The sequence below is a fragment of the Schistocerca americana genome, chromosome 5 (genome assembly GCF_021461395.2).
Source record: "Schistocerca americana isolate TAMUIC-IGC-003095 chromosome 5, iqSchAmer2.1, whole genome shotgun sequence".
NCBI lineage: Eukaryota > Metazoa > Arthropoda > Insecta > Orthoptera > Acrididae > Schistocerca > Schistocerca americana.
Window position 1 is genome coordinate 604,157,011 of NC_060123.1, and position 14,405 is coordinate 604,171,415.

Genomic DNA, 14,405 nt, shown 5'->3' on the forward strand with positions numbered 1-14,405 from the left:
GTTACTGCAGGTTTGGCCGCTACAGAGCAACTAGTGGGGTGAAGTATATAACAAACAAAAATTTTGGTCTTGCCCCGACCCCGATAAATATTTCCAGACGCCCATGGGTACCTGTAAATGAAAACTGTTCTATCCACAGACGATGTTCTCAAGGTGGGCCACGTAGGGGGGGGGGGGGGGGAGCGGTACTTGACTCTGACTCCCCCCCCCCCCCAAATCTGGAGTACCGAGTTTTTACTCATAACAGAATTACCATAAACCATGAGAAATGATCGGGCAACGGCCTTGCCGCAGTTGGTAGACTGGTTCCCGTCATATCACCGAAGTTAAGCGCTGCCGGGCGTGGCCGGCACTTGGATGGGTGACCATCCGGGCTGCCATGCACTGTTGCCATTTTTCGGGGTGCACTCATCCTCGTGATCCCAATTGAGGAGCTACTCGACCGAATAGTAGCGTTTTCGGTCAAAGACAACCATCATAACGACCGGGAGAGCGGTGTGCGGATCACATGCTCCTCCTTTCCGCATCCTCAACTGAGGATGACACGGCGGACGGATGGTCCCGTTGGGCCACTTGTGGCCTGAAGGCGGAGTGCTGTGTATGAGAAATGATCGAACCATCTCTATACAGGTTCTCAATATACATACAGGTTTTCCAAAGGATTCCTAGTTAAGCTCCCCGATAATTTATGTTACAATTTGGTGTGGGCTATACCGACCTGTTACCATCCTAGTAGTGCGCCTGGCAATTCATTCGATACCTTTCGTCTTGTCTGCTCGATAAGGAATCCAAACATTGGAACAATACTCTAGAAGTGGTAGCACAAGCGTCTTGTATGGGATTTACAGATGCACAGCCTTTTTTCAGAACTCTTACAACAAATCTAATGCTTCAGTTCGCCTTCTCTGATACTTAATACTGATTTCACGTTGACGTTCCATTTCATATCAGTTCTTTGTATTACTACTTAGTACTTATGCGTTGTGATGTGCCTCAAGATGTTCATCATTTTTTAATCAGATGCTGTCGGTTTTTTCCTTTGTTGTAGGTATAATCTTACATATATCCACATGTAATCAGAAGCCTGTTTGAGCCAATCGAGTAGAAAACCTGCGGTGAAACCTACTATTTTAACTTTAGGCCGTATTTAACAACGGCGGATGGATGTAGATACTTTGGTAAGAGGTGCCGGCGGTGCGGTGTGTTGGCAGGCCTGCTGCACTCGCGGTCGCAGAGCCTGCTGGACGTGCGCGCGCACCGCAACAGCATCGCGGGGGATCCCCGCGTCGGCCAGATGATGGAGCGGCGGCAGCGCGGCCTGTCCAAGCTGCGGGGGCTCGTCATCCCAGAGCGCGTGCCTGAGCTGCCGGTGCTGCTGCCGGATCTGCCGGAGATCAAGTGAGTCTCACAGAGGAGCGGGAGTTAAAAGTGGGAGAGCACGAGTTTAAAACAAACAAGAGCACGCTGCCTTTAGTTCTTGATAAAAGTGAGGGGTGTTACGGGAGTCATAAAGCTGACCCCCGCACCTCCCCCCCCCCCCCCCTCCAAAAAAGAAATACGGGTAAAAGTGTTTGTTTTATTACGTCTATCACATTCCTGAATTACACTACTGGCCATTTGCTACACCACAAAGATGACGTGCTACCACAGATGTGAAATTTAACCAACAGGAAGAAGATGCTGTGATATACAAATGATTAGCTTTTCAGAGCATTCACACAAGGTTTGCGCCGGCGGCGACACCTACAACGTGCTGACATGAGGAACGTTTCCAACCAATTTCTCATACACAAACAGCAGTTGACCGGCGTTGCCTGGTGAAACGTTGTTGTGATGCCTCGTGTAAGGAGGAGAAATGCGTACCATCACGTTTCTGACTTTCATAAAGGTCGCAGTGTAGCCTATTGCGATTGCGGTTTATTGTATCGCGACATTGCTGCTCACATTGGTTGAGATCCAATGACTGTTATCAGAATATGGAATCGGTGGGTTCAGGAGGGTAATACGGAACGCCGTGCTGAATCTCAACAGCCTCGTATCACTAGCAGTCGAGATGACAGGCATCTTATCCGCATGGCTGTGACAGATTGTGCAGCCACGTCTTGATCCCTGGGTCAACAGAGGGGGACGTTTGCAAGACAACAACCATCTGCATGAACAGTTGGACGACGTTTGCAGCAGCATGGACTATCAGCTTGGAGACCACGGCTGCGGTTACCCTTGACGCTGCGTCACAGACAGGAGCACCTGCAATGGTGTACTCAACGACGAACCTGGGTGCTCGAATGGCAGAACGTAATTTTTTTAGATGAATCCAGGTTCTGTTTACAGCATCATGATGGTCGCATCCGTGTTTGGCGACATCACAGTGAACGCACATTGGAAGCGTGTATTTGTCATCGCCATACTGCTGTATCACCCGGCGTGATGGTATGGGGTGCCATTGGTTACACGTTTCGGTCACCTCTTGTTCGCATTGACGGCACTTTGAACAGTGGACGTTACATTTCAGACGTGTTATGACTCGTGGCTCTACCCTTCATTCAATCCCTGCGAAACCCTACATTTCAGCAGGATAATGACGGCCGCATGTTGCAGGTCCTGTACGGGCCTTTCTGGATACAGAAAATGTTCGATTGCTTCCCTGGCCAGCACATTCTCCAGATCTCTCACCAACTGAAAATGTCTGGTCAATGGTGACTGAGCAACTGGCTCGTCACAATACACCAGTCACTACTCTTGACGAACTGTGGTATCGTGTTGAAGCTGCATGGGCAGCTGTACGTGTACACGCCATCCAAGCTCTGTTTGACTGAATGCCCTGGCATATCAAGGCCGTTATTAGGGCCAGAGGTGGTTGTTCTGGGTACTGATTTCTCAGGATCTATGCACCCAAATTGTGTGAAAATGTAATCACATGCCAGTTCTAGTATAATATATTTGTCCAATGAATACCCATTTATCATCTGCATTTCTTCTTGGTGTAGCAATTTTAATGGCCAGTAGTGTAAATTACAGAGATAAAGTAACATGAAAACGAAGTTTTCGGAAATTACAAGCAATGTTAAACGCAGGATACTTTTTGGTTTCTTGCACACGTGGATGGACTTTTATCCTGATCGCCTGTGAAGAAAACTCCAGGGTGTCAGTTTACAGGCTGCAAGTACCTGCAATCTATAAGAAATCTGACACAGTTTGAGAGTCCATGATTGGTTCAGTTGGAACGGAGGAGGAAACAGTACTTTCCATGTAAACACAGACCACACAATTATGGAGCCACCACCAACTTGGGCAGTGCATTGTTGACAACCTAGGTCCATGGCTCTGTGCCCTCTGTGCCACACTCAAACTCTGCCATCAGCTCTTACCATCTGGAATTGGGACTTATCTGACATGGCCACTCCAGTCGTCTACAGTCCAATCGATATGGTCCCAAGCCCAGGATAGGTGATGGGCTGGCGGGTGATGGGCTGTCAGCAAAGGGACTCGAGCCAGTCAACAGCTGCCATAGCCCATTGAGGCCAAATTTCAACACACTGTCCCAACAGGCATGTTTTTCGCACGTCCAACATTCGTTTTTGTGGTTATTGAACGCAGTGTTGCTTGTCTGTTAGAACTGACAACTCTACGCAAACGCTGTTGCTCTCAGTCATTAAGTGAAGGTGTCGGCCACTGCGTTGCCCGTCATGAGAGGTAATGCCTGGAATTAGGTTTTCTCAGCACACACTTGACACTGTGTGTCAAGGAATATTGGATTCCCTAATGATTTCTGAAATGAAATATCCCATGCGTCTATCTCCAACTACTATTCCGTTTTCAAAGTCTGTTAATTTCATCATGCGGCCATAATCATATAGAAAGCTTTTCAAATGAATCACCTATGCACAAATGATAGCTCTGCTAATGCACTGCCCTTTTATACCTTGTGTAGGCGATACAACCACCAATCGTATATGTGTACCTCAGTGTAGCGCTCAGTGAATTACTTATAATGATGCATGGAAATTTCGACTTCGTCATGCAGATTTTTATGATGTCAGAGTTCTGAGAGTTTGTTGCTGTTACAGTGCACAAAACAATTAGATAACACATGTACTTATAAAATGTTTTAACAAACACTTTCTGAAGCTATATTCCTTTGAATTGCAATTTCTTTCAAGTTATGCAAAAGTCATGTATTAAGCACCGAAGTGAAGAAATTATTATGGTTTTTATAATTGGTATATTAAAACATTTTATATATTTTATTATTATTATTATTATTATTATTATTAAATATGGGATGATATACAGGACTTAAAAACCCCTCTGAGGCCTGCGGTCATTTTTATGTTAATAATTGGCAACTAATGCTGTACAATTGCAATAAAGTCATGAGATGTTCAACTGACTCTTTTATTAGAACATGTTATGTGTTTTGGGATTACACCCATCTTCAGACATCACAAACTTCAACTCCTTCCTAACCAACCAGGCGTACAGCCTTGATAACTCAAAGAAAGTGTCCACTTGGAAAAATAGGTTATAAGATAAATATCAACAAAAATTAAGACACGTGTTGCAGTTGAATTAAACTAGGCAATGCCAAAGAAACTAAATTAGGAAATGAGATACTAATGTAGTGGATGAGTTTTGTTGTTTGGGCAGCAAAATAAATGACATTAAGAGAAGTAAAGGAAACATAAAACATAGCCTGTCAATAGCAAGAAAAGGGTTTCTGATAAAGAGAAATTTGCTGTCATGTAATTCAAATTTTAGTATTACTAAGTCTTTTCTGAAAGTATTTTTCTGTAGTGTAGCCTTGCATGGAAGGGAAACTTTGGATGATAAATGTTAGAAATGAGGTTGCAAAGAAGACCGTTGAGAATTAGATGGATGTATCGAATAAGTAATGAAAAGGTACTCAATTGAATTGGAATTGGCACTTCTAACTGCAACAGTTGCCTTTCAACTGGTTCTTAGCTCTTTCTTCTGGCAGAAGTGTTGAAGAGGAGGGAAGAAGGTTGGAGGAAAAGGACTGGTGAGATTTAGGAAATGGGGAAAGTCATGGAAAAGTTGGCAGAACCCCAGTTCAGGGGAGACTTACCAGACAGAATGAGAAGTATGGGAAAAACAGACTGACTGGGGACTGCCCAGTGCCAAAGGTCTTTCCTTCTCATTGTGTTTGGTAAATCTCACGTGACTTAGGGTTCTGGGTGACTTTTCCATAATCTCCCCTTTTCTAAACCTCACCAGTCCATTTCCCTTATCCCTCTTCGTTTTCCTTCAGACTTTCTGTCAGAAGAAGGAGCCACTAGCTCTGAAAGCTTCCACATTTCCTAAACTTTCATATGTGCTTACTTGTACCATTGACTGGTGAGTAATTTCTTTTATCTAGCCTGTTATGGTATTTATGTTATGCTAGTTAAAGGCAGACTTTGCAAAAATTCTGCGTCCATTACAACTGTGAGAACTTTCCTTTCTCAAAATTGTTGTTTCCAGCATTGTTGATACACAAATGTGTCATATTACTACATTAACATATTTCTGGATTGCCCAGTCACTAAATCAAGTTTTAAGTTGTTGTGTAATAAAGAATGGTTTACTCAACATATGAGATTTGAATTAACCAAAAAATATGATGTGTTGTTTCATTGCAACTTTGCTATATCCCATTACAACTGTGCAAACTGGTAGTTCTTTCAATCTTATCATCTGATTGCCATCAATATACTAATTGCCAACTTTGCATTGTACCTAGCAATTTGAAAAGCTTATTGCTTAAAACTCGTTTATATGTAACATCAGCACTGATATCATGAAGTTATTTTTTTCCATTGATTCATTCACTGATCATCTTTCATAGATCACATCAAGAAGGAGAACTTTCAGGGGTGTGGGACACATCGAGGTATTCATTAACATAAGAGAAGCAAGCAACTCTTAGAAACTTCACCTTTTCATTGTATTAACAGTAGAGTATTGCTATACTACTGGTTATTATTTTTGTTTGCGACAGCTAACTGTGTTGTCATTGTTGTTCTTGTTCTTGTTGTGGTCTTTAGACTGAAAACTGGTTTGATTCAGCTCTCCACACTAATCTATCCTTTTCATCTCCAAATAACTACCATAACCTACATCCATTTCAGCCTGCGTACTGCATTCATCTTTTGATCTCCCTCTACAATTTTTACCCCCTGCATTTCCCTCCAATACTAAGTTGATGATTTCTTGGTGTCTTAGAATGTGTCCTATTCACAGACTCCATTGTAAATTAGGAAATTAGCAGGAGAGCTGGTACATTGAAAGCAGTTGCTGCTTTTTGATTTGTATTAGGTAACTGCTGTTTATCTCCTACTGGTAGCTTGATATTTACATTTATATTTTTCTTAGAAAGTAATTACCTTCATCCATAATGATAGAGGTCTGTCTACTATCTGTCACTCTTGTCAACCATCTTTGTAATAAATGCTGCTTCTTTCCTGTATCTTACACGAGATTTCACTCCTTAATTACAGGTAATCCAATAATTTGTAGGAAAATTTGTTAGTGAGGTGTTTTTTTTTAAATTTTATTTTGATCTGGATGAAATTTCCAGTTTTTTATATTATGTTAGATGGGAAACAGCTGAAAATTTTTGTATCATTGCGCCACACTGAACTCTAAACAAGCAGGAAGAGCCTACATTAAAATTATTTTTGTGTCTTGCATCATGATTGTCAAATCAAAGTTCAGCTGAAACTGTTTTTTATCATCAGTAAAAAAAATACCATTGGGGAGAAATGTTCTAAGAAGTAAGTGTCAGAATTTTAAGAGCCTTTGAGAGGCATCTGCAGGACATGCAGTTTCAAGCTGAACATAATATTCTTACTACTTGTTTCTACTGAACACATACTTCTTTTTTTACTGTAGGTTCATTTCCAGAAGATAGTGCCACAATACAACACTGAGTGAAAACATGCAAAAAAGCGACATTGTTTCTTATACTTAAATTTTTCTGTGGCAGATTGTAAATACTGTTCTACTTGCTTCCCTGCAGGTCTGTACCTCCACCACCTGTCTCTACAAGGAGCTCATGGACTCCTTCTTCCTCAACTCCAACCAAGAGAACGACAGCAACAAACTGGACCCGGTCAGGTCTGTCCACGGCACCTCTGAACAGGCCAGCCAGCTGGCAGTCAGAAAATGTGGCACCGTTATCACAGAACCATTTCAGTGCTCCAAAACCATTAAGTGCTACAGGTGCATCTCCAGTAACAAGCTGGAACCCATCAACTGTGGCCACACGGTGAGTGAAATGTGCAGTATCTCTGGCATTTTCTGACAGTGTTGACTCTTGTGTACATTTTGGAGAGAAGCTAGAGCACTGCAGTGAAACTCTACAAGAGGAACTTAAATACATGTCTCAACAAGAACCCTTATGTTTTAAATGTACATATCTACAGGTTCTCGGAGACAAAGGTATTGCCAGGAGGGGACTGGTTTTGTTCTCTACTTCCATAAACCATCTGACAGACAAGGTGGGCAGCAATCTATGACTGTTTGCTGATGACACTGTAGTGTATCTGAAAATGTCTTCTTCAAGTAACTGGAGGATGATACATTGGTTTGATGCGTGGCAGCTTACTCTAAATGCGGAAAAATGTATGTTAATTCAGATGAGTAGGAAAAACAATCCTGCAATGATCGAATACAGTATTAGTGGTGTGCTGCTTCACACAGTGATGTTAATTACGTACCTGGCATAATGTTGAAAGTGACATGAAATGGATCGGTCACATAAGGTTGGTTGTAGGTAAGACAAATGGTTGACTTCCATTTACTGGGAGAATTCTAGGAGAATGTAGTTTATCCTTAAAGTAGACCACATATAGAACACTGGTACAACCCATCCTTGAGTACGGCTTGACTGCTTGGGATCTCCACCAGATTGAATTAAAGGAAGGCTTCGAAACAATTCAGATGTGTGCTATCAGATAATTTTAACATTAGGTTCAATCAGCACACAAGCATTACAGAAATGCTCTTGAAGTCCATAGGGGATTCCTTGGAGGGAAGAACACATTAGTTTTGTGAGACACTGCTGAGAAAGTTTAGAGGACTGTGATTGGCAACAGACTGCAGAATGATCCTACTTCCACCAACATACACCTCACATAGGGACCATGAAGATGATGTGGTACAAATCGGTGCAAATACGAAAGCATAAAGACAGTTATTTTTTCCTTGCATCATTTGTGAGTGGAATAGGAAAGGGATGACTAGCTACGGCAAAAGGTGTCCTCCACCATGCGCCATATGGTGGGTTGTGGAGTGTGGGTGTATGTTTAGAAGGCTAAGTTTCTGGTGAAGCACGTTTATGTGCTGCCGTAGTTTTTCAGCAGTGTATTTGTTTGTCAAATTTTCATTGTTGGGGAGTTAACTTGTTTCAGTAATAAGATATCAAACAATTGTCAACATGATGGATGGTTCAGAACATTTTGATGCTTTACTAGATGTAGTCTTATGAGGGGTGACATGTTCTTGCTTTTCTCTGATCTGAGATCCAGCAAATCCAGAGGGAATCTACAGTTTTCAGTGGCATCTGAACACTGTGCGGCATGGCATTATTTGCATGCACAGAGCACTGCCTGAAGTGAAAATTGTGTTAAACACCACGACGAAAAAATATATAATGACCTCATGATTTAACCCGCAGCTTTAGATTAGGTATCTGAGCTCCTTACAGCTGCTGAGCTGCGCTGTTGCCATGTTACTGTGGAAAGATATTAATAGCCACTTTTGATTCATGCAGGAGCTATGGGGGAATGGCAGTCATGTATGCCCTTGGTAATAGAAGAGAGCAACTCTTTCTGAAGAGAACTCTCTTCAGTTCATCAAATTTGCCACTTAGTCTATGTTGCTTCTTAAATTTAGTTATTGGATTGCCCTGGATTACCTTCAGGAGGCAAAATTTCAATTTTGTTGATAGATACATATAACAGTATGTACACTATCCTAGCTTTCAGAGCTAAGACTTCTGCCTCAGGAAGGAGAGAAACTTTGATTAGCGAACGTTAAAATGGAAGGTCAGGTCACTCGGACAACAGGATGCAGGAAGAATTATGAAGACAAAAGAGAAAGAACAGTAGAGGAAAGTAAGATAAAAAAGGAGCTACATCTTTGGGCTCACTGACTTCTTAACAGAGTGCTATGCTCACATTAAATGTACCAGGTAAGTGATAGAATTTCCTGTTACCTTGTGGGGTGACACACTCTGGCAATATCTGAGAACACTTGCCTTTTGGCCAGTCAAATAATATTCTGAGACTCTTTCAGAATTTCCAGAGTAATGAATGTGCTATAATTTGTCCAAGGAGTATAGTTCTTCCAAAGAGTTAGTATGGTAAGTGATTCCTTTGAGGATGGAATAAGCAGTGTTCATTTCCCTAGCGGTAAAAATCTGAAAATTTAGGAAATCTTATGAAGTAACTGATAAGAAGCCACAACAGGTTTTTCTCTATCTCTGTTAATTTAAATACAGCAGAAGTATACTTAATTTAGCTCATAAAACATACACACACACATAAATAACTTTCCTGATGAGGCAACAGTTTGTTGCGAAAGCTTGAATTTTGTGTGTATGTTTGTGTTTGTTTGTGTGTCTATCGACCTGCCAGCGCTTTCGTTCGGTAAGTCACCTCATCTTTGTTTTTATATATAACTTAAGTTTAATGTTGATGACAGCGTGGAAGTTTGTCACTGTAATATCACATCCAGTGTTTTCATCCACAGAGAGAATTCTCGTCCATCCTGGTCTTCATCAGCATCTGTTCCGAAGTATTCACCTGCCTTCAAGCGAAAGAGCCTCTCTGTAAGCTCTTCACTCAGCTCGTCTCTGTCCTCGAGTCGCGAGGAGCTGCGGCCGTTGTTTGAGGCGACTCCTAACACCCGGCCACCACCACTACCATCCTCCAGACCACCACCACTTCAGCCACCTGCAGAACCGAAGTCATTAGAAAGCATCGCTTCATCCCCCACACGCTCGGACATCAGCTTTGACTTTAAAGTCGGCGCAGCTCGGAGCCCTTCTGCTGCACCGGAGGCAGATGTACTTACCCCTCACAGCAAAGGTAGGCTTTAACATGGTTTTACGGGTAGGGGTTTGTGTTGTTAGAGGCATAATGTGTTTTTATCAAATGAAGTGCACATGACAATTTATAAAAATGAGGATAGCCAAGCACTCAGTTGTAAATTGGTAGCATTTTCCTCATTTTGTAAAATTGTATTCCTCATGGAATTTTTACTATTGCAATCCAGATGACAGTTGAATTTATTCACATTAATATGAAGTAAAATTTGTTTTTGGTTCTGATGTTTGGGGCTGACATTTGTTTTTTCAGGAGTGAAAGTAAATGTTTGCATATTTAATAATGATGTTTGCTTTGGGATTACACTGTTTAACATTGGTGGAGGAGCATTTAAATACCACAGAACAGTAGATCAGATGATAAGATATTAGGGTGAATAACAATGCAGAAGTGTGAATGTTGATATACCTTAATTAATGATCTTGACATCAGAAAAAACACCAGAGGAGTTGTTATGTGAATGTTATAATAGGAATGACATGTTTGTGATATATTTCAGTAAACAGTTAGCACAAGATCACTGTCCGTGGCTGTGAATCTACAAAAAAATTTCTATAACAGACTAGAGTACCATAAATGAAAAAATACGTTTACTTTTTCAAGTTGAAGAACTTAATTAGTATATCATAGTTTTTCTTGGCACTGTAAGAAGTACTACTTGCAGTTTCTGAGAGAGGTTTTATGGTCCATTTTTCAGTTATATAAAGAGTTTTTTATGTACTGTTTCTAACAGGTGGTGGAGGAGATGATTCTGATGACTCAGCAGTCAGTTCGAGTCGCTCGAGCCAGTACTCCCCGCCGTCATCGCCACTACGTAGAACACTCGCTTCTGGCACTGACCAGTCGAGCCCCACTGGGCGTGTGCTGAAGCCGAAGAGTGTGGAAGCCATAAATCGAAAAAATGTTTTGTCGTCAGCTAGACACAGCAGTGGAAGAGACCTCAAGGCAGGCTCACCCCTGATACAGCGAAAGATGCCTGAAGACATTGCCACAGAAGTAGACAGTGCTATTGTTACGCCTATTGAAGATAATAGTGCCATACACACACAAGAGGAGAAAATACATCAGTATAGCCAGAACACAGAAAATGTAAGCGAGAAGGGTGGGGCAGAAAATCTAGTAAATAAGGTAATTGTGCCAGAGAATTTGTTACACCTCACTTTGAGTGTCTCAGTAAAGCTGTTTCAGTGTTGGGGAACTGTTTTTGCTATTTCATCATCTCTCTTTCTTCTTTATTTATGTAGATACTCATCTCTAATCAGTATTAATTCTCTTAGGCAATATAATGGTATTAGCCAAATGTGCTCCTTATTTCTACCCCCGTAAAAATAAAATCCTCTTCCTAGCCAGAACACAGTTTCACACACTGTTTGTGAAATTTTCTCTCCTGTTTGCCTGTAAAAATATATCATACCAAGTTTAAACTACTGGTTCAGAAAAGTTATTGCAATTCTGTCATTCCGTGATCCTCAACAGCATTCTTTCACAGGAATACATCATTCTAGACCGACCACCTATATTCCCTACACTAGATCCTTGTGCACTGTAATATCAAATATCTGCATACCATTTCCCAGCAGGAAACCTTTCCCCTCCATAAACTTATACTGCACTCATCACACTACCTGAAACTGCTGTACAACCTGCTAGCCTCCTGCTTCTATCAGGAAATACCATCCTGTGACATAAAACATTTCAAGTCACAGGCCACAGCCTGTTCATGAATTTCAACAGGCAGTTAAGGGAAGATGTTGTATTTTGGATTAGATCTCCTCCAAACTGTTCTCAAACCCTGTAGTTTTTAAATGTAAGTGCACAAATGATTCATTCTCTTTCTGGATATTTTCCCTTACTGTTACACAATTTGGATTTTAAGTTTCAAATTAATTTAGGCATATTTATGTTGCATACCACAGAAATAAAATGTAGAGTAGTTTTGTCTTAGTATTTAGAAAAATATTTGTATAACATATTTGATATATAACTGTGCATGAACAACAAAATATTATTTTCAGATCTAAATAGTTAGTTTACATATAGGCCATCAACGAAGTTGTGTTTACACAACTGTTAAAGATAATAGACCCATATTCGTGCAAACAAAATGTATCACTTAACTGTTGTTGACATAATTTTAGGTGGAAACCTAATCAAAATAGATTCTGTCCAACAACAAGTGTTAGAAACTATTGATTGCATGGTACATAGAGACACGTAACACAACCGAGAGTATCATTAGCTTCTGAGCTTTCTTGTCTGCTGGTGGCCATGTGTGTGTGTGTGTGTGTGTGTGTGTGTGTGTGTGTGTGTGTGTGTGTTCTTAAAATAGAATAAGACTGGTTGCTCAAAAGCTGGTGAAATACTCTGCACAACACAAATCAGCTATAGATGAGAAGTGGCCTATTCTCATTTTTGTTAATTGTTTCTGTCCTAAAATTTCTATTACTGTAATACATTCCACTCATAAATTACTAACATGTTGTGTAATATAAAATTACAAAGAGGCAGAGTGGCTGACCAATTCTTAGTTGCGGGAGACAAAATTCCAGTACTGCCTATAAACACATTTCTAAATGAAAAGCTATTCCTAGCTTTTGGGACTATTAATTCCGTTGATATTTGATCTTTATTTTCTCTTGTCCTCACAGACGTGTTGTTCTCTCATATTGGGATATGCTTGACCAACTCCTGCTTTCTAGCTTTTCCCAACATACCCCTGTTTCCTCCCTGAGCGAGGCACTAATAGTTCTGAAATATGTAGGAAATATGTAGGAATAGTATTTTCACTTTAAATCTGTCAATAGTGCTGGAATTTTGCCATCTAGAAGAAAGTACTGGGCCACATATGCTGTGTCTATAATTTTATGGTTTTCTCAAGTGAAATTTGCTCTTGAGACATGACATTTTAAAGATAATTGTAAAATTTAATTATTGTGCTTCATTCTGATATTCTTGTTTCCAGGGTGAAAATAATAATGCCAATTTGTATGACAGACCAGATGATGATGCTACAATTGAGCATCGACATGTTGGAAAACAGGAAGTTGTTGAAGCTAACGTTAGAAGAAACATTAATAGTACACCAGTTAGCCATTATAAGACTGAAGAAAGGTTATTCAGAGCACCATATTCCAATTTTGACCAGATGAACAGCACATTGCAAGGAAAAGTTGATGATAGGATTGCAATGGTGCATCACAGAACAGATAATAGTTCTACTACTGTCATTCGGAGAAGCATGGAGATCGTCACTTCAGTTGGACCAAGTAAATCAACTGGTGACAAACAAGCTCCACACTGGAGCACCTCCAGAGAGCGACATACTGGTTCTGTTGGGGATGCTAACAGCTCCTTTGCAGGTCAAAAAGAGGGAAAAAATGATGAAGTAAGAAGCAATCTGGAAGCTCCTACTGACAGATTTGATACTAAGGAGAAAAATAATAGATTGTCAACCAATAATAATAAGTTTGAAGGTGATGAAACTAGTAAACACCAATTTGCAACTGCTCGAAGCAAGTTTGAAGACAGCTCAATTGCTGGAAGGCCAACATACCAGAAATCTGAGGAGAGCAAAGTATTTCCAAGGCAAAGGAAAAGTGATGAAAATAGTGCAGTCCTTCGGCGTCAAAATGCCATTGAAGACAACATACTGGAGTTGAATGGAAATGACCCCATCATGTAAGTTAGTTTATAATATGAGAAGAGATGCTTATGCAGTTTGTGTGTTTTGTTGAGTGAATGTACTAGTATTAGTGTCCAAGTATTCATATCTTTATGTCATACTGACTCATAAATATGCCTCTGGGGAAGGAGGGAGGGGGAGATGAAATTTGAGTGCATGACAGACTTCAAATCGAAATCGATTTCAATTCTCAACTGGTCCCAAGATTTATTCTTCCATTTAACACTGCTTTCACCCATGACAATGATTTGTGTGTGTGAAAAATGAAAAGTTTCACCTTGGTTTAAAGTCCATTTGAAGTTATTGGCTTCCCTAAAACTGGTTAAGTGAGTCAGTTCAAAGATCAGAATAAGGCACATCAATTACAAATAAGGCCACGTCTAGTAAATAATGGTGGTGTTCAAACCAACCTTTGCATTAAGGACAAAATCAAAAACATAAGAAAACTGTTATTGGTGATGGCAAGGTATTATAAATGCTTAAACCAAGGAATCCTATTTGTGAATTGCTTCACATAAATTTATAACTCTTCTCAAAAACACACAATTTTTTCACTTGTAAATGTAGTGAGGAAAGTTCTGGCAGAATGTGAATAATATAGGAGTGAAAGAGAC

At 40.5% G+C, this 14,405-nt stretch overlaps 1 protein-coding gene across 1 annotated transcript in view; it reads left to right on the forward strand.

Moving 5' to 3' along the window:
• Positions 1 to 14,405, forward strand: part of LOC124616579 (pro-interleukin-16-like) — a 62,261-nt gene that overhangs the window by 27,484 nt on the left and 20,372 nt on the right. Inside the window, exons 3-7 of the mRNA XM_047144900.1 lie at positions 1,212 to 1,398; positions 7,019 to 7,267; positions 9,754 to 10,091; positions 10,843 to 11,237; positions 13,072 to 13,787. Coding sequence (XP_047000856.1) covers positions 1,212 to 1,398; positions 7,019 to 7,267; positions 9,754 to 10,091; positions 10,843 to 11,237; positions 13,072 to 13,787 — 1,885 coding nt within the window. The remainder of the gene's footprint in view (positions 1 to 1,211; positions 1,399 to 7,018; positions 7,268 to 9,753; positions 10,092 to 10,842; positions 11,238 to 13,071; positions 13,788 to 14,405) is intronic.